Raw genomic sequence first — 17,711 nt, 5'->3', positions numbered from 1 at the left:
TGCTAGATGAATGCCTCGAACTTGATCTAAATTGAATTCACGTTCTAATCTTGACTCTAACTACATACCTACCTACGCAGGTATGTACTTTCTAGCTTGACGTCACTTCGGATACGTTATCAGTCGGTTCCCGTCAATTTGGCAGAAATAAAAATAAAAACGATATTGTAACGACGGCTGCATGATTCGAACATGCGCCTCCGAAGAGAATTGATTTCTAGTCAATCGCCTTAGACCACTCGGCCAAACCGCCTTATATAAAAGTTCAGGCCAGAATGTGTAATATGATTAAACTATGATTAAACTACAATCATTAGCTATGAGACAACCTAACTTTAACATATCTACTATAAAGATATGGAACAAGAGAGCGAAATAATGATAGAGTGCATTCATTGGGCATTGATAAAAAAAGACCCATATGTCTATGGTCAAGATAAAGCAAACATTCTTCATATAACCCGACAGCATAGCTGATGGGGTGACCGATAGAACTACGTGGTGATGTACAAGGAGTGGAACATCAAATTCATCCTTCTCAGGACTTCAATTCGACATCTCCACTGACCTGCGAGGCAGAGTCCAGATCTCACCGTGGTAGCAAAATTCTTGCATCATCAGCTCCTTGTAGCTCCTTTGGTAAAAGTAAAATAAATTGCGTGAACGCAGGGCTTCCATCGCCGAAGTTTTGCAAGCAGTCTCAAACGAGACCCGGGGACTAAGAGCCATGCCGAATTCCTGGAAACCAGGCTTCTTTTAAATTTGAGCCACAGGCGTATAGTATAGTATATAATAAGTGTTAAGAAACCTTTGAGTTATTTTCCTCTTTGGGTCATGTGGAGACCTCTGGGAGATTCTTTGTTCGCACGTCACCTCTTGACTCTTTAATATATTCTCCCTCCCCAGCTCTTCAGTTAGCCTTGGATCCAACTATACTCAGCGCTATTGATTTCTAGATTTGAGCTCACAATCATGTTCAAAAAAAAGCCAACGGTAAATGACCCCACTACCCCTCCAAGCTTTGCTAGGTGCTCTGCAAAGAACTCTATGCTAATATACAATAGATCAAAAATCTGTCTCCACTACGGTCTTCCGATCGTAGGAAGATCGCTGATCAAATTATCAAGGACTATCAGATCCCCGTCTCCTCAAACCCCACCAAAGCAGACTCTACGCCCAGCACAGCATCCGCCCCCGCCTTGAGCCTTACATCGATCCGAAATGCCCTCCTGCCCGATAACACCCAGACTGCTCGTTTCACAACCACCGCTGGTCCAGACCTTCGCGAGCTCCAAGGCATCGTGTATGTTGGCACACATCCCGACGGCGATGAGCGGGTGCTGTGGTTCAAGCTAGAACACGGCCCGGGGGCCGACAAACAACTATACCCAACTGTCTATACACTATGGCACAACCCGAACATAGTTCCCTTACTCTACACCCCGGAGTTCGTGATGGGGAAGCTCCATGGTGGAGCTGACTTAATGACACCGGGCCTTGCGAATGAGCCCCCCTTCCCCGAAAGGGCGGTCAAGGGCGCCGTTGTCGCGGTCGCAAGTGTAGACAGCCACACAGTGCCACGTTTTGTAGGCATTTGTGAGATCGATGTTTCGGCACTGGGAGAGGTGCAAGGCACGAAGGGCCATGCGGTCCGTGGGTTGCATTGGGAGGGCGATGAACTTTGGGCGTGGAGCTCTGCCTCACTGCCAGGTCGCCCGGCTCCAGAGTACTTAGAGGGCTGGGACGAGGATGAAACTGAGGGCCTTGAGGAACAAATCGAGGAGCTGAAAATCGAGAATGAAGCGGCTACAACCGCATCGGGGGACATTGACACACCAAGCAATGACCCAGCTGCGGCAGAAGAACCCGTAGCCGAAGATGAGGCACCAACAACAGAGGGTGAGCCACCAACCCCCCCTTATCAGCCAGCAGCTGTATTTTGAGATGAAACCAACCAAATACTAACAAATAATAGAAATCGATGAAGCGTTTGTTAGTGCCTTTGTCTACGCCCTCTACAAGCTCAAGCAGGATAATCCCTCAGCGACCGACCATGGCCTTCCACTGCCAATCACAGCTTCCGCATTGATAGCCAACTTCACTGCTCCTTATCTTCCTGTGTACAACCCCCAACAGGCTCAGCATTACAACATCAAGAAAACCAGTTGGAAGAACGTCAAAAAGTTCATGAAACATCTAGACAAATCGAAGCTTGTCAAAACCAAGGAACGTAATGGTCAAGAGACCGTCATTTTGGATGTGGACTTTGAGGATCATCGAGTACAGCGATTTGTACCGTACAGACTGCCTTCGCCACGTGCCCTGGAGAACACCAAGGCGGCCGCGCCTGAGGGCAAAAAGTCGGCAGGAACGGATGGCTCCGACCCGTCGGTGGGCCAGACGATCACTGTGCAAAGTCTATATCGGCCATCAGGAAAGCTCGTGCCAAACATTTTCCCTGCCCTCCCTGCCAGCGACACAAATAACTTCTACAAATACTCAGATGTATCCAGTCATTTGGATCAATATCTTGAATCCCAAAATCCGCCGATCATCTCGAAAGAGAACCGGCGCATCATAACCCTCAACCCATTCCTCGCGAACTCCGTCTTCACTTCATCGTCAACCGAAGACAAAGGGACACTTGCACGCGGCAAGGTCACTCGCGATGGTCTTTTTAAACGACTCATGGATGATAAGACGCTGCTCTCGCCATACCATGTCATTTTGAAAACCGGTCAAACTATTGCAGACGTCAAGCCAAAAGCAGGCACTGCACCGAAGGTTACTATCACCCTCGAGAAACGGACAGGTAACAAGACCGTTACCAAAGTCATGACTCTGGAGGTCTTCGGCATTATTCCTAGTCTCTTGGCACAGGAGCTTCAGAAGAAGTGTGCCGGTAGCACTAGTGTCACGCAGGCTACTGGTGCCCCCAAGGGAATTATGGAAGTTTTGGTTCAAGGCGACCAGCGAAAGGCCGTTGAGACAGCCCTTGTTCGTCGTGGATTGAAGCCACAGATGATCGAGGTTGTGGATAAGACCAAGAAGAAGAAATGATCGCCACGCATAAGATCATTTCTTATTCTCACCACTAGATAGAGAGCGCTTTTCCTGTACAAATGATAAATCAATCACCTGCAGCATACTATAAATGAAGAAACATGATGAGATGAATTAAACCACCTTCCCATATACACATTCCTCATCCCATCGCCATAAAACCATCCAAAATCCTTCGACCCATCATGATTAACCACCCCTCTGTTGCCTCAATTCCTCTTCATGGCTCCCCTCCGTCCCATTCGGCAATTTGAATTCGCACTCGTCTTGCCTCCCATTGCCATTCCCGTTCATATCTGGCCCCCGTGTTCCCGTATCATTGATATTACCAGGATCAACAGCCTCCCAGGTATCATCTTGAAACAAATACTGCATCAAAGCCTCATCCGTACGACGGGTCCCATCCGCCATGAGCGTATCTATTCTGTGCACCAGATCATATGTAACAAAGATCGCTCCGCCGTTGGAGTCTGCCGCAAGTGCATCTAGCCTCTGCTGCTCCTCGTCTGTAAGACGACTCGCGTGGCTGGGGTTGGGGTTACCAGTGTAGATCTCTGTCCGCCGTGTAGGATCTGCGCGACCTGTATTGTCTGCATGGTGCTGTGTGGACGCGCGTATGCCGGAGATGGGGGGCTCAGTGCTTGGTCCTGGGTTGGAGGTTTCATTGCTTTCGGCTCTATTGGTATCGTTATCCTCCGGTGTTGACATCGTGGATTCCTTTGGGTGTAGGTAGATTTCTCGATGAGAGTCTCGAATGGCTTGGAAGTTGTGGATTTCTTTTGCTACAGATGGAATTGATCGCATACCAGGTGGACGGAGATCAAAGAATGATACGAGAACTTATACAGCGCATGAGTTCGTGATATCCACGTGCCCCCACGCTGTTTTGTACTCCAGGGCTTCATTGGTATATAACGTCTGTACTACCTGAGATTACTATCCCTGAGGGATTTTAAGGGTAGGATTCTCTGCTAAACTGGCACACTCTAGGTTGAAGATATCTAGCACTGGCGGGTCTATGATTAGGCTCGTTATTATCTAGAAGATCCGTTTGTTGTGCTGCAATTTGCAACAAGATGTTAATGGTCGAATTTGATATGCCAATGATTGCCCCGCGAGCAATGTCTGGCAAGGATTGATGAATATGGAGATCCTGCCGTTCGCAATATCGATACAGGTGACATTTACGAATCTGAAGCCCTGGTAAATGGCCGTAAAACGCTGGCTTTCTCCCCCAATGGGAGATTCTTTGTGTCTAGCTCTTCTGATGAGACAGTCTAGTTATATACTTTGCCGCTTGGGATGTGGGGACCAGCCCAGCCCATCTATCAGATCGCTAGCTGTAAGGCTTATCCCCTTTACCGCCTTTCCACCTCTCTAGCTATAAAACTACGAAGGGAGAGAAATATCTGACATCGAAAAAGATTACCAAAAAAATGCATGACAATACCGCATGAGTGGCCGCCTATTCTTGTTCTCAGTAAATTGGCATAAGAGTCGGGGGTTTCGAGGATAGCCCTAATTCGCCGACTTGCCAAGAATTTTAGCACCTCTGCGGATGCACTTCGATAGCGCTCATGCCTTTCTCTGCATACAATGTGTATCATGTTGTATTGCAGAAATGTATTTCGATTTTGCTTGCATTCGGTCACTTTCAACCGACGAATTCCAGTGTTTGCCCCGATTCCATCCTCCTCTATTGAACTGAGGGGTTGTCTACAGGGGAGCAAATGAAGTGGACATCTCATAGCTTTTTATCTACGAGATAGTAGTATTGAGCAGCCTAGCAATTCCATTCATGAAGGTAAAGTAGAAAAAAGACCGAAGCAGGCCTATCGTCTCCTAGGTGCAAAATGCAAGGAGGAAAAAGAATATAAAAGAAATCCGTAACACGGTTTTGTTACAAACATCCCAATCGAACAATCGGCAAAAAGACAGGATACCAGATCCAGGTTTCAAAGACGTTCAATAAGAAGATATATAGAGTTAGATGTAAAGTGATCCACAGCTATAAATCTAACGCTCAGAGCGAGCATTTAGTAAGACAGGGCACGGGCGTGCACCTTCTTGTCAGAGACAAGCCACTTCATGGTCGAACGGATGACCTCGAGGAGTTTCTCGGCGCTCAGGGAGCTGAGGTATGCGGCGAAGTCGCTGGGGCCCTCGGAAGAAGAGCCGGAGCCGGAGCCGGCGGGGACGGTGGGTGCAGCGGTAGGAGCAGCGGTAGCAGTAGCAGTGGAAGTGGAGCTAGGCTCGGAGGCGTCACCACCGGCAGCGGGGACGGAGCTCTGGGCAGATTGACCGGGGGCGCTCACGGTGACGGTGACGTCGGAGGGGCTGCTGGGAGTCTGTGTGGCAGGCTCGTCAGTAACCTGAGAAGCAGAAGAAGCAGCAACAGTGGTAGTGGCAATCTCGGTCACGACAGGAGCCTCGGTGGAGGTTGAGACAACAGAGGTGGGGGCAGATGAAGGAGCGGATGAGGGGGTAGGGGTGCCGGAGGGGCTGCGGGTGGGACGGCGAGTGAAGTGCGGGTGCGAGAACGAAGAGGAGCTCTGGACAGGGGCACTCACGGTTGAGGCCGCGGTAGTAGGCGCGGTAGTAGTGGCAGCGGCGGTGGTGGTGGGGGCGGCAGCAGTGGTCGAGGAACCGGAGGAGGCGCCAGTGTACAGAGCGGGACCGGGGATCTTGTAGGAGTCCATGGCGGTGTAGATGTTGACCAGAATGCCGGGGTCGGCAGCCTTGTAGAGCTCTGTGCCGAGGACGCCCTTAGGAGAGTCGCTGCCGCCGCCGGTGACCTTCAGGTTGAGACACTGGGGGTAGTTTTGGGCACCGTTGGTCTCGCCAGCGGAGTGCAGGGCAATGATCTCGTGACGAAGAACGTAGTTGCCGGAGGCGATGGCACTGGGGATAGACACAGTGCGGCTGTTGTTAGCGGCAATGAGATCGTCAGATGCCCATTTACCGGGGGCGCTGCTGCCGTCAACCAGGCCGGCCTCGTCGATCTTGAAGAACTCGAGAGTGGCCTTGTCGACCTTGGAGCAGTCGCCATTGCAGTTAGCCATGTAGGTGATGACCGGGCCGTGGTGGCTCTCGGGCCACTCAGTCCACTGCAGCTCGACAGAGCCACCGGCCTTGACCTCTGCGGAGATGGCACCAGGGGTGGCATCCTTGTGGCAAATAATGTCGGGACCGGAGTAGCCAGTGGCATCGACGAAGCCAAGATCGGTGGCAGTCTCAGCCCATCCGAAGTTCTCGGGAACCTCGGCCTGATAGTTGTAGGTATCGACGATGAAGCCACCGTGGTAGGTGCCATCAACAACAGCACCCGACACGTAACCGTGACCAGCGACCATGGCGGCCGAGCTAAGCAGGAGACCCGCAATCTTTGACACAGACATCTTGAAGAAGTTTTGAGAAAGATAAAAACGCACAGCGTAGGATCGAAGGATCGTAGTATCAAAAGATGAGTGAAAAAGAATGAAAAGGGGACTTCAGTCAATGAAGTCAAACCCAAAAAAGAGAATGAATGGTACTAGACCTTGAAAAGAATGGAATGCAAAGGATGGATGAGAAATATCAAGTGGCCCTGGATGCCAGGGCCTTATATATGCAGGTCCTCGGCATCGTAGCTCCTTTCCAACAGAAGCACCGCTCTGCCAAGAAATCTTCATCACAGAGGACATCACCAAGTTCAAGGTGTTTCCGGCATGGGATAAGGATTCCACTAGTCTGTGAGTGCGCCCATAGGTGGAGAATTGTGAGCGACCGAGACACCTCCATCTAGGAGGTGACAGATAAATGAAGCATGTGGTTTTTCAAAGCGCCCGTTTGTTCCCAAGGCTACACTAGTGAACAAACCTAATTAAGCTATGCTCCATCAGGATCACGAAGGAGCATCAAAGAGGGGCGTTTGACTCTGTGGCATAGCTCTAGTTGGTGGCTGTCGATCCTCGGCGGTTGTCTGTGACAATTCAAGTTTCACCCCTTAAAAAAAATGATAACTCCGCTAAAAGGGTTTGCTTTCGGGGAAATCTCGTCGAAATCCGATGCCTTCAGGGGTCGGAGAATTCAAGTTTGTTATTTTGTTACCCCACAGTGTCATTCTGACAGGTCGATCGTCTCTAGTCGACTCCGTAAAGTGTTCCAGGTACTTTGAAACAGGTACGGAGTATATGGCCATAAGTTCCTCCAACTTCAACGGCTATTTCTTTTCAATCCAACTGGCTTCATTTGAACAATCATATAGACCGTTTGACTGTTTCCCCCAAACGCCAGGGGAAGCCTCTGCGCTTAGAGAATTATTCTGAAACATACTCCACCGGCATCATATCCGACTGCATGACAGCTGGATAGGAGTCTAAGGCTCAAGTCTCGAGCGGTCCATATTCAGCGCTGGACTAAATTGCACTTTAAATTGCCTAAATTGCAAAGGCGCCAAAACTAATCCGTAGAAGCAAATCGTGAAATCTGTCAAGCCACAACCTTAGACGCTTCTGACACGCATCAATTTAATTATATTAGGACTTTTGACTTCACCTTATTGGAACATGTTATTGAACTAATTCAATGACGTCTGTTGATTACCTGGAAGATTCGATGAGAGTCTAGCTCGGATCTAGCCAGTCTCAGCCGTGATTGCCCAGGAACTAGACCTCCATATATGCAGGGCCATCAGGGCCATTCGCCCCGTGCTATCTTTGATAAAATTTCCATGGACAGTCAAACCAATTCCACGGTGTACGGAGCACACCCAAAGAAAACAGACTATCCACTATCTACGAAGACTCTGATATCAATTGTAAGTCATGTTGAGAGTTTACAGCAGAGCATTGCGCGAGGTCCCTTGCCAGGGCGAGTCGGACGATCACAACCTGCAAGTGTATCATAGTGCCACCTGCCTGAAGGTGTTGATATGATATCGCAGTAAGCAGCACACCCACAACTGATAACCAGGCCTGCACACCATCAAGGGAGTGTTACTCCAGCATAGCAAGGGTAGGACACAGCCGCTAGCCGGGGTGCCACAATCTCTGCCTTTGCGAGGCATGATGACCCAAAGCGTCTGTGTGCGCTTGGCACAGGCCTCTGTGTTATCCTTGTTATGCATGTACGGACTTGATCGTTGCAGGTAGTCCCGGGGATCAATCCGAATGTTCTCTCTAAATAGGCAGAGAGTCATAAAAGCGAGACGAAGATGTGTCATACAGAGTCTCCTAATGACCGAACAGATCTCATAAGACTCGGACTTGTCAGACGGGAGAAGCAGGATCAACAGCAAATCAAATGGAAGATACGGGAAAGGATGAGCGTGTATGGTGTGTACCGTATTGGCCACCGCCTTGTGGGGCCTGAGGTGTCTATTTTGAACAAAAAGTTATACCTGGGTGGTTCTAGACATAACCATATCTGAAAAGAAAAACGGATCATCATTTTCCAATCAAAAATAAATTTAACATCAATTACTTTATATCTTGTCACCACAATATAGCAGTGAAAAAGTTGTTGATTTGCAATTGTTGAGGTTCTGCCGACCTAATTTGGTCACACTTTTCCCGCTCCCCTTTCCAGATTACCCGACAAGGCAGTGACTTTCCCCTTCAATCTCACCTTTCTCAGGGCCATGGTATCGGAGACTGGCCCTGGTTTTAAAACGTGATAAGACTTGATTGTCATACTCTCTGGATCCCTACCGTCTCCGAGAATCCCTTTCAACACGCGATTCAACATAATTGTTGTGAAGGTGGCGGTTGACAGTTCAAATCGACTACGATTCACAAAACGAATGAAGCATGGGATCAGCGCAGGCACCCTTTTCGCCCTCATTTTCCGCTCTGGATCCTATCATCATGGACGACGACATGGAGTCCACCTTCCGTAACGCCGACATGGACTTTTTGGACCCCACAAAACTCGAGATGTCAACTGAAAACGCTGGGGGGGACTTTGACGACCTATTCGCTCGAGCCACAACTTCCCGTCCGAATGGCGCATCGGGGCCTTCGAAGCCATACCAAGACCAAAACCCCCTGAGGCAGGTGCCGACTCTTGCCGCAGACTCGCCAGCCGAATCGCCAGATGATTCGGGTCGCAGTTCTTCCTCCGAATCGCCACGGAATCACCTGCGACAAACGTCGGTCGCTTCGACAAACTCCGCAGCGCATAGTGACAATCCCTTGGCCTCTACTAGTTACCCGTCGGAGGACTGGATGCGCCCGGAATTATCGTCAGTCAAGGAGGAATCGCCGTTCAATATTGATCCTTCTTTTCCTATGGATGGTGGTTTCTCCATGGACCCGGATCTGGAGGTCAGCAACAAAGCGATGGACGCAGCCTTTGATTTTGAAAGTGCAGCGAGTAGCCCTAGTCCATTGAAAACGGACAATGGGTCACTCCCGAGACCCCAGAAGCGCTCAAAATCCCAGCTCTGGAGTCCTTCGAGCAATCATGCTGTGCTGGCGTCGGTCGATGCTGTGCCTTCGGTCAGTCTTTCAAATAGCATCCTTGTTTTCCGCGCAATGCTAACAGCTCATAGGTTCATGCTCCCGGGTCTCCGTTCTTCGCTTTCGGACTTAATGGCCAATCGCCATACTCGACTGCAATGCCCCAAGATATGGATAGGGTGGCTCCGCAATGGGGCGGGCACTCGCCTTCGTCACTTCTAGAAGAAAGCTTCGGAGGTATCAACATGAATCGCCAATCACCTCTTCACGCCTCGCTATCACCCTCCATGAACTTCGGCTCACCCGCATCATACCAATTCCCTGTCAACTTCGCTTCCTCCCCGGCCCAACCTCAAATGAATGCGCACTCTCTACAACCTGTTCTTACTGTGCATCCAACTTCCCTCAAATCCCGCGTTGAGACTCAAATTCCAATCCGATTGACCCTCTCCCCATTACCTACCGGCGTCAAGAAACTCCGTCTTCCCTCGCACACCATCTCAAAACTCAAATTTCTTGCCCCTCCTGCAACCGAACCTACCCGCGACACCCTTCAATTATTTACAAGCCTGGTATGCACGAGCGCCATGCAAGATAGAGAAAAGATCAAGCGGGCATTTGCACGGACAAGGGGCGATCACTACCAAGCAACTTCGGATGACGAACGTCCGTTGGACGGGGGTGATGTGAAAATCTGCAGCGGGTGTATACAGCGAGAACGGAAACGTGCGTCACGGAAGAAGCAAAGGAAGCCCGAGGAAGATGAATTGTTTCAAAAGGATGAAGAGAAGCGTGTCATCGTTTTTAACACCAGCGAGATCAAGGAATGGACTGAACCAGCAAAGAACGCCAGCGGTGGCTACGGTGATAGATTATCGGTCCCGCCAGGATCAATGCAAGTGGAACTGCCGATGCGAATTGCTTGCTATTGCCGACACCAGAATGAGAAGCTCGGGTTCCAGGTTATATTCACTGTGAAGGATCACTTGGACAACGTGGTCGCGCAGGCAATCACAAATTCGATAATGATAACCGACGACCACAAGACGCAAGCTCCATCCGCGCCTGCGCCAACTGGCCCTTCGCCATCCCTCGCGGATGGGACACAAGTACCGGGAGTTGGAGTGTTTCCCTCGGGCCAAAACCCCGAGAACGGGCAAAATTCTTTCGGTGCGCCTCAGTCGCCAACTGATCTGCAGGGTCTTCAACAAAGGTTCAACTCTCAATATCAGCTTACTCCCAGTTCATTTGCGGCTCCGGGCTCAACAAATGGAGGGAATCTGCCCCAGACGTCCAGGAGCCTGTCTCGAGGAGCATCCCCATCTGATTTCCAAGGGCCACAGAGCAAACGACGCAAACACAGCAGTTCCGGAAGGCTTCCATCGGAACTGACGATGACTAGACTTGAAACACCTCAGTCATCTGCAGCGGCTATGAGCAATGCTGCGCAACTTGCGGCTGCTCGTGGATTCGCTTCACCAACTGAACGACCATTCGTAAACCCATCCTCTATGTCTCAATATGGAAATGGCCCGCCAACTCCCAACCAGAACAATGACAACAATCCATTCTTCAACCCGACTCCTGCCCAGCGACAAAGTCTGGATACCCTGGCCGGGGGAGCAGTGGCATCAACACCCAATTCCACCCATCCCAGTCGTCCAGGGACACCAGGTGGCTCGAATCGCAATGGCTTCCATGACTCAAATATTCCCATGGGACTTGGTGGGAGTTCCTCAAGCCAGGTTTGGCCTCCCCTCAACAATACCCCCAATCGGTTGCCATCAGTGATCCACAAGTTGGTACCTGCTGAGGGCTCCATCACAGGTGGTACTGAGGTTACATTATTGGGAAGCGGGTTTTATCCTGGCATGGAGGTTGTTTTCGGTGACACCTTGGCTACTACCACTACATTCTGGGGTGACAAGTGCCTCAACTGCCTGACCCCTCCTGCTCTTCAGCCGGGATTGGTCTCTGTGGTATTCAAACATGAGCACCCAACTTTCGGGCAAGTCCAGCAGCCTCAGCCCATCATGCCCAAACAGCAGCTGTTCTTCCGCTATGTGGATGATCGTGAACTTCAAATGTATCGCTTGGCACTGAACATTCTTGGTCAGAAACTGGGCAGCCAAGCGGATGCATTCCACACAGCGCAACAAATCATGGGAAGCGATCCAAACGCGTTCTTTAACATGCAGGCAGACATGCAAAGTAACGGTAACTCCTCTGGGGGTCAGCAACGCCAAGTACCGGGTCTTGAAAACCAAGGCAAACTTGGCGATCTCGACTCCAAGATGCTAACCTACTTGGAATTCATCGACTTGGACGATAGTCCCCGGTCAGCACGGTATAACTCTCGCAGCGCCACTGGCCAGAGTCTTCTTCACTTTGCGGCGTCGTTGGGACTGACCAGATTTGTTGCGGGCCTTTTGGCTCGAGGTGCAAACCCCGATGTGCAAGACAACACGGGCAATGCGCCAATGCATCTGGCCGCACTTAATGGCCATGCTCACATTGTCCACCGCCTGCGTCTGACGGGCGCTAATCCTAACACTCGTAGCGTACGAGGATTCACTGCCGCTGACCTAGCGACAACGCTCCCCGCGCACCAAGCCGCATTGCTTCCGTCTCGCCACTACCGGTCGCGCAGCGTTGGATCCCTCACGTCGCGCCGCCGGCAAAGCAGCTCGGCCTCGCTCAGCTCGATGTGGGAAGCGTCTTCCGCATCTGGCTCTCTTGGTCATGATGTTGATGACTCTGAGGATCTGGACGATGAGGAGGAAACTACTGATGATTCTGACTCAGAGCCTCTTCAATTCGGCTCTTCTCGTCGGTCTAGTATGCACCAAGATATTGGTCCCCAAATTATGGACAATAACGAACAAACCATCGCACCCGGAGATGCTCAGGGCTTTGCTCCGCCAGCACCTCTTGTCGCGTGGCGTGACCAGCTGGCTCTTCAAATCAACCAATTCCAGCAGAGCGTGGCTAATGCCTTCCCCAATCTCCCGGCACTTCCTCCGATGCCTCCGATGCCCGCGATGCCCGCGATACCTGCGATGCCCGCCCTCCAAGACTACCAAGGGCAAGGAATGATGCGCCGTATAACCAACCTTGTCCCTCACCGACCTGCTGCTCGGGATGGCTGGTGGGATTACCTGAAGGGCACCTCCGCGCCCAATCCCAACCAACCACCTTCATATGATGAGTTGTTCCCGCACCCCGATGCCACCGATGAGTCCGACATGAAGAAGTCCAGTCTGCTCCGTGCCGCAACAGAGGCAGCCATCGATCAACACTTCGAAGCTCAGAGCAGTGCTGCCGCCGCCGCTTCGGCTTCGGCCTCGGCCTCGGCTTCAGCGTCAGCATCAGCATCCCGCGCTCAAGTTGAGAAGGACGATATCAAAGATATCACAATCGGGCGCAATGTCATCTCGCGCGAGCAGCAAAAGCATCTCCGAGAGCAACAGGCTCGACGAATGAAGGGTCTAGGCAGCGACCGAAACCTATACTTCATCTGGGTAAGCAAGCAAACATGTCCACTGGCTTCCTTTCTCCTGTTTAGTACACAGCTAACACCGTTTCTACAGATTCCTCTTCTTATTCTCGTTATTTGTGCCTGGGGTCGAAACTACGTTCCCGGGATTTGGCAAGGCGTCACGGACAGCTTTGAATTTGTGAAAGCTCGCTATACACAGCCGGCTGTGGAAATGGGCATTTAGGGCATTTTATTTTTGTTTTTTCTTTTGTTTTTTTTTTCTCTCATATATTTCTATGGCGTTGTTCCTGAGCGAGTGAACCTTCCCCATTATACGACGGACTAACTGTCGAGTTTTTGTCTTTTCCTTATTTGTGTCCATAATGACGCGGTATGACTATCTATATAGAATCTGCATGATTGAGTATAACTGCCCTTGCATCTATGTAATTTTCCAACTTGAATTTTATGACTCTATCGTAGAGGGCCGGCCGTCGGATATCCGCCACTCGGGTATGCAGTGTTATACCTACATCCCTGATTTGCATATGCATTGTGTTACTCATTCTGGTAGATTACATTCAATTAGAATTCTTTGAACATAGGTTGTCTTCGTTTGTCTCTCTTTAGCCACTGTAATGATATCACGCATGTACTAGACTACAATCAAGGATCTGTGGAGGGACAGCTTATGCAGGCATTGCGATCCAGGGTGGAGCTCGATAAATCGATGCCGAGGAAGGGGCTTAGAACTCCTGAAAATCCCAGATTGTGTCTGCAATTCCTTGTAAGGCTTGTTGTGAGATTTCGATATCTCTCTCAGCAGGTATAGATGGTGGACGAAGGAATAAATCTTCGAATGGTATGATGAGAGGGTGGTTTGTGACACATATCTGACCTAACACTTTAGTGACCCGGATAATCTGGGAGCAATGGACTCTTCCATTCTGGGGTGTCCACTTCTCAATACGGATTGCTGGTTCGTGTCTGTCTACTCTTAGAGTTAGACAAATCCTAGCATTTCCGTCGGTCGGGTTTAACCAGAATCGAATATCAGAATTCAATATTGATTCTGATTCAGACCACGCAACCTCTAGAACAACCGATGGCCTCCTCGGATAACCAGGCGGTGGCCTTTTAGGGCCCCAGCCATGGTCAGGTTGCTTTCCTCTCGTTGTCGCTTGGATAGTCGCGTGAGAGTATTTGTGTAGGCGGCCAAATAGCCCCATTGGTGAGATAGTTGCCGTAATTGCGTCATCCACGGCTCCGCTTGCAGACGAATGTTCGAAAGAAGGCATTTTGATTAGGACAAGTTGCTCATCGAGATCAAAAGAGGAACAGTTACGTGTAAGGGTGGTTGGTTCGTTGTCTGAATTGAATAGGGTTTCAATCGTTTCACGATTCATATGGAACAGGAAGAAGTCGTTTCTCTCATGTCCTGAAGATTCGCGGTGATCAAGTTCTAGATTGAAGATCCGGAGGAAGGAACACTCTCCTTCGTATGGATATCTTTTGATTGAACGTGGTAAGTCTTTGAGGAAGCTACCCCCAATATCGAGGTAGCTTTTTGGTGTTTCTGGTTCTGCCATTTCGGTTTTTGATATAAAAGGTATCCAGGAACTAGGATGCTAATAATGGTAGAATGGTAGAACGGTAGAATGGTTTAATGAGAGAGATATATATGTATAAATACATGTGATCGTCGTGGAACGCTAGTGTTCCAACGTATATAGGTATGTTCTCATAATGACAAGTTGTGTCAAATACAGCGGATCTATCATACGTAGATTTTGAAAAGTACATTATCTTTTATGATCGCGTGGACCACACTATAGCTTGTCAGAAAAGCTTCCAAGTTTATTATTGGGAGTTATGTAGGGGCTTCTTCACTTGGAGATACTATAATGCCTTAACATGGCATTATGAAGATATATAATCATCAAGCAAGAACGAATATTGCCTGGTCAGTCTCACTAGGTTCTCCCTGGTACGAAATAAATTGGATGCTATCTATTAAAGTTCCAACGTTCTGCCTTCATACTGTGCCCCTAAGGCAGATTTAAAGGCTCGCTAAATACCTATATTTGGGTACGTACTTAATAATTAGCTCGCTGATTGATAATTCATTCAGGCCGAGTCATGATTATAGCAGACCAAAGTTAAAAGTAACTCATTGTGAGCACCAGGGGGGAAGGTAGCGTAGAGTACTCGAAAAACTACATAGAACTGATCGGTTCCTGTCGGCGATCAAGGGACGGTGGGGACTCAGCGAGCTCAATTAATGAAAAAAATGCCTCACTGGCAGGGTGCGCACTGGAATCAGATGGTAAGAAAGCAGGAGTAATTGGCGAAACGATAGCGAAAGATTGTTGCGGTGAAGACGACTTTATAGAGCTACAGAGGGGAACGCAGAACTAAAAGCGCTAAACTCGAAGGGTCAAGACTAAACCTTAGAGAGTAATTCGTTATACCCGTCCAATGTGGTGTATATAACTCGAGGTGATGGCGAAAAGGGCACGATTTTGCGTGGTCTTCTGAGGAATCGTACTCGTGTTGGAGCATCAACTAGTCAGGTTATGTTTAGCACCCTTATAAGAGTCAGTCACTCATAGTTATTCATCACAAATTGATGCCCTCGGCGCGTATATTATAGATAAAAGATATAAAGGTAGTCCAAGTCCTCATTCGGAGATTATATTCTATATCTTCGGAGTCGCTCTTCTACTTTCTAATAACATTAAACTTCCTAGCCGCCAAAAATTGGAAGAAAAGCTAAGCTAGGTGTATTGAAACCGATTGGAACTTATCTATCTAATAAGTAGACCCCGAGGTTAACGCGAATTATTGTCCTCCGCGGTGTTGTTGTGCGCTACTTATATATCGGTCTTGGGAATGATAAATCCTTTGGATTTATCATATTGTATCTTTATAATAGGGTTCCTGGGCACGCGCAGAATATTAGCTATCTGGGTGATATGTCCTAAGCCGGGCTACAGACCTGGCCAGCCCATAGTTTATATATGTAGTAGTAAATGTAGTAAATATAGTAGATCTATATATCTTGAAAGTTGTTGGTGATGAATCTATGTTATCTTTCATGATCACGAGGACTATATTATTCTTATTAGAAAAGTCTATATTTGTATTAGACCCCTATCATTAACTTCTAGACTTGCATATAACTAGGAAATGGCCTTAGTAAGTTAGTATGCATATACAGCGGACGATCTATGCCACCCGGGACTCAATTATAATTGGCTGATCTAATGCACGAAAAATAAGAAATGATCGTCGCTTTGGAGAAAAAAAATCACATCTCGCAACATCAACATCCCGTCAAAAGGTCCACTGTTTCCCCCTTTTGTTTGGGGATAGGCGGGCCATGTCAGCCTCTTCCAACATTGTGCAAATTCTCTCTCTCTATGCTGCCCATTGCCTCATACCCGCGACTCTCCTAATCTCAACAACAAAGCAATCTGTTCTTCGGTATCTGTCGATCTCATGCTCTATCTTGATTGTATATCGCGCTATACCAGTGGCTACAGCGCTGGGTCCGGGATTTGTATGGTGTGAATGCGCTCGTCTATTCGTGACCATCATCTTCCAATGCCTAAACCTGTTACTCATCAACCCTAAAGATAGTAATGATTTGCCTGCTGGAAGTAGCCAGAGCTTTGTGGCTCGAATATATGCCGCGACTCGGCTCTTCACTGACCCTCGTGGGATCAACACTTCCTGGCAAATAAAGAATGCCCCACCACAGCCAGCATATTATAAACGACGTGATATGAACACGCCTCCTCGGGGTCCCTTTTTGGTTCGTCAAATAGCCATTGTTGTTTGGCAATATCTAGCTCTGGATGTCTTTGCTACACTTGCGTTGCAACAAGCTTTGGAGCAAGAGAGAAATGGGATGTTGCCGCCAGTACCTCAATGGGACATATCAACTGAACAATGGATTGAACGCATCATCTCAAACCTCATGGCTGGATTTGTGGTGAGCCGAATTCTCATCGACTTCCACCATCGTGCCTTTTCGGTCATTGTCGTGGGACTTGGACTGGACTCGCCTGCAAATTGCCCTCCCTTGTACGGAAGAGCACTGGATGCAGATACAGTACGGGGCTTCTGGGGGTAAGCTCGCTCACAGCACATTATTTGGAGAGATAGAGTCTTACACTAACATCCATTTCGTAGGAAATTCTGGCACCAATTGCTACAAAATCCCCTGACCTCTGTCAGTGCCTTCATCACTCAAGACCTATTTGGCCTAAGGCCAAGATCTTTGCTACAGCGGTATATGAACGTTTTTGTTGTTTTCTTCTGCTCGGGCGGGTTGCATCTCGTCCTCGATATTGTGCAGGGAATCCCCGCAAAGGAATCCGGCGCCATGTTATTTTTCCTCACGGCCCCTCTAGGCCTCATGATCGAAGATGGAATCAAAGCGCTTTGGAAATATTTTTCAAAGTCTAATGGCACAATCAAGACAGCCCCTAAACCGCTGTGGCAAAGGGCTCTCGGCCTAACGTGGTCTATGGCATGGCTGGGTGTCACCTCAACTGGGTACTTCTACCCACAGATGGTGAGGCCGCAAAATCAGACCCTGGTTCCTTTTTCTGTGGCAGGTCAAATTGGACTGCCTCTAGAGGCAGGAATTGTCCTAGTTGGTGGTGCTGTGCTAGCAAAGGTGTTTGAGGTTGAGGTGTGAGGTCATTCGCTATAGATCCGGG

The 17,711-nt window shown here is 49.0% G+C and overlaps 6 protein-coding genes across 6 annotated transcripts; 3 read left to right on the top strand and 3 right to left on the bottom strand.

Annotated features, from left to right (window-relative positions):
- Positions 1-972: 972 nt before the first annotated feature.
- N7517_000253 (putative RNA binding protein Ligatin/Tma64) lies at positions 973-3,060 on the top strand (the record flags this gene model as incomplete). Its single annotated transcript, XM_056717983.1, has 3 exons — positions 973-993; positions 1,065-1,899; positions 1,976-3,060. The coding sequence occupies 3 exons, from the start codon at positions 973-975 to the stop codon at positions 3,058-3,060; spliced, it is 1,941 nt and encodes a 646-aa protein (XP_056582118.1).
- A 192-nt stretch (positions 3,061-3,252) lies between these two features.
- On the bottom strand, positions 3,253-3,771 carry N7517_000252 (uncharacterized protein; the record flags this gene model as incomplete). Its single annotated transcript, XM_056717982.1, has 1 exon — positions 3,253-3,771. One exon carries the CDS (start codon positions 3,769-3,771, stop codon positions 3,253-3,255), a length of 519 nt encoding a protein of 172 aa, XP_056582117.1.
- A 1,328-nt stretch (positions 3,772-5,099) lies between these two features.
- Positions 5,100-6,461, bottom strand: N7517_000251 (AA9 family lytic polysaccharide monooxygenase; the record flags this gene model as incomplete). Its single annotated transcript, XM_056717981.1, has 1 exon — positions 5,100-6,461. The coding sequence occupies one exon, from the start codon at positions 6,459-6,461 to the stop codon at positions 5,100-5,102; it is 1,362 nt and encodes a 453-aa protein (XP_056582116.1).
- A 2,391-nt stretch (positions 6,462-8,852) lies between these two features.
- Positions 8,853-13,225, top strand: N7517_000250 (putative membrane-tethered transcription factor (SPT23); the record flags this gene model as incomplete). The annotated part of the gene is made up of 3 exons (XM_056717980.1): positions 8,853-9,542; positions 9,596-13,024; positions 13,094-13,225. 3 exons carry the CDS (start codon positions 8,853-8,855, stop codon positions 13,223-13,225), a joined length of 4,251 nt encoding a protein of 1,416 aa, XP_056582115.1.
- A 502-nt stretch (positions 13,226-13,727) lies between these two features.
- Positions 13,728-14,570, bottom strand: N7517_000249 (uncharacterized protein; the record flags this gene model as incomplete). Its single annotated transcript, XM_056717979.1, has 1 exon — positions 13,728-14,570. The coding sequence occupies one exon, from the start codon at positions 14,568-14,570 to the stop codon at positions 13,728-13,730; it is 843 nt and encodes a 280-aa protein (XP_056582114.1).
- A 1,793-nt stretch (positions 14,571-16,363) lies between these two features.
- On the top strand, positions 16,364-17,689 carry N7517_000248 (wax synthase family protein; the record flags this gene model as incomplete). The annotated part of the gene is made up of 2 exons (XM_056717978.1): positions 16,364-17,115; positions 17,179-17,689. The coding sequence occupies 2 exons, from the start codon at positions 16,364-16,366 to the stop codon at positions 17,687-17,689; spliced, it is 1,263 nt and encodes a 420-aa protein (XP_056582113.1).
- Between the last annotated feature and the right edge of the window lie 22 nt (positions 17,690-17,711).

This window comes from Penicillium concentricum (genome assembly GCF_028827145.1).
Source record: "Penicillium concentricum strain IBT 3081 chromosome Unknown utg000001l_segment0_segment0, whole genome shotgun sequence".
Taxonomy (NCBI): Eukaryota; Fungi; Ascomycota; class Eurotiomycetes; order Eurotiales; family Aspergillaceae; genus Penicillium; species Penicillium concentricum.
This window is presented reverse-complemented; position numbering and strand designations above follow the sequence as displayed.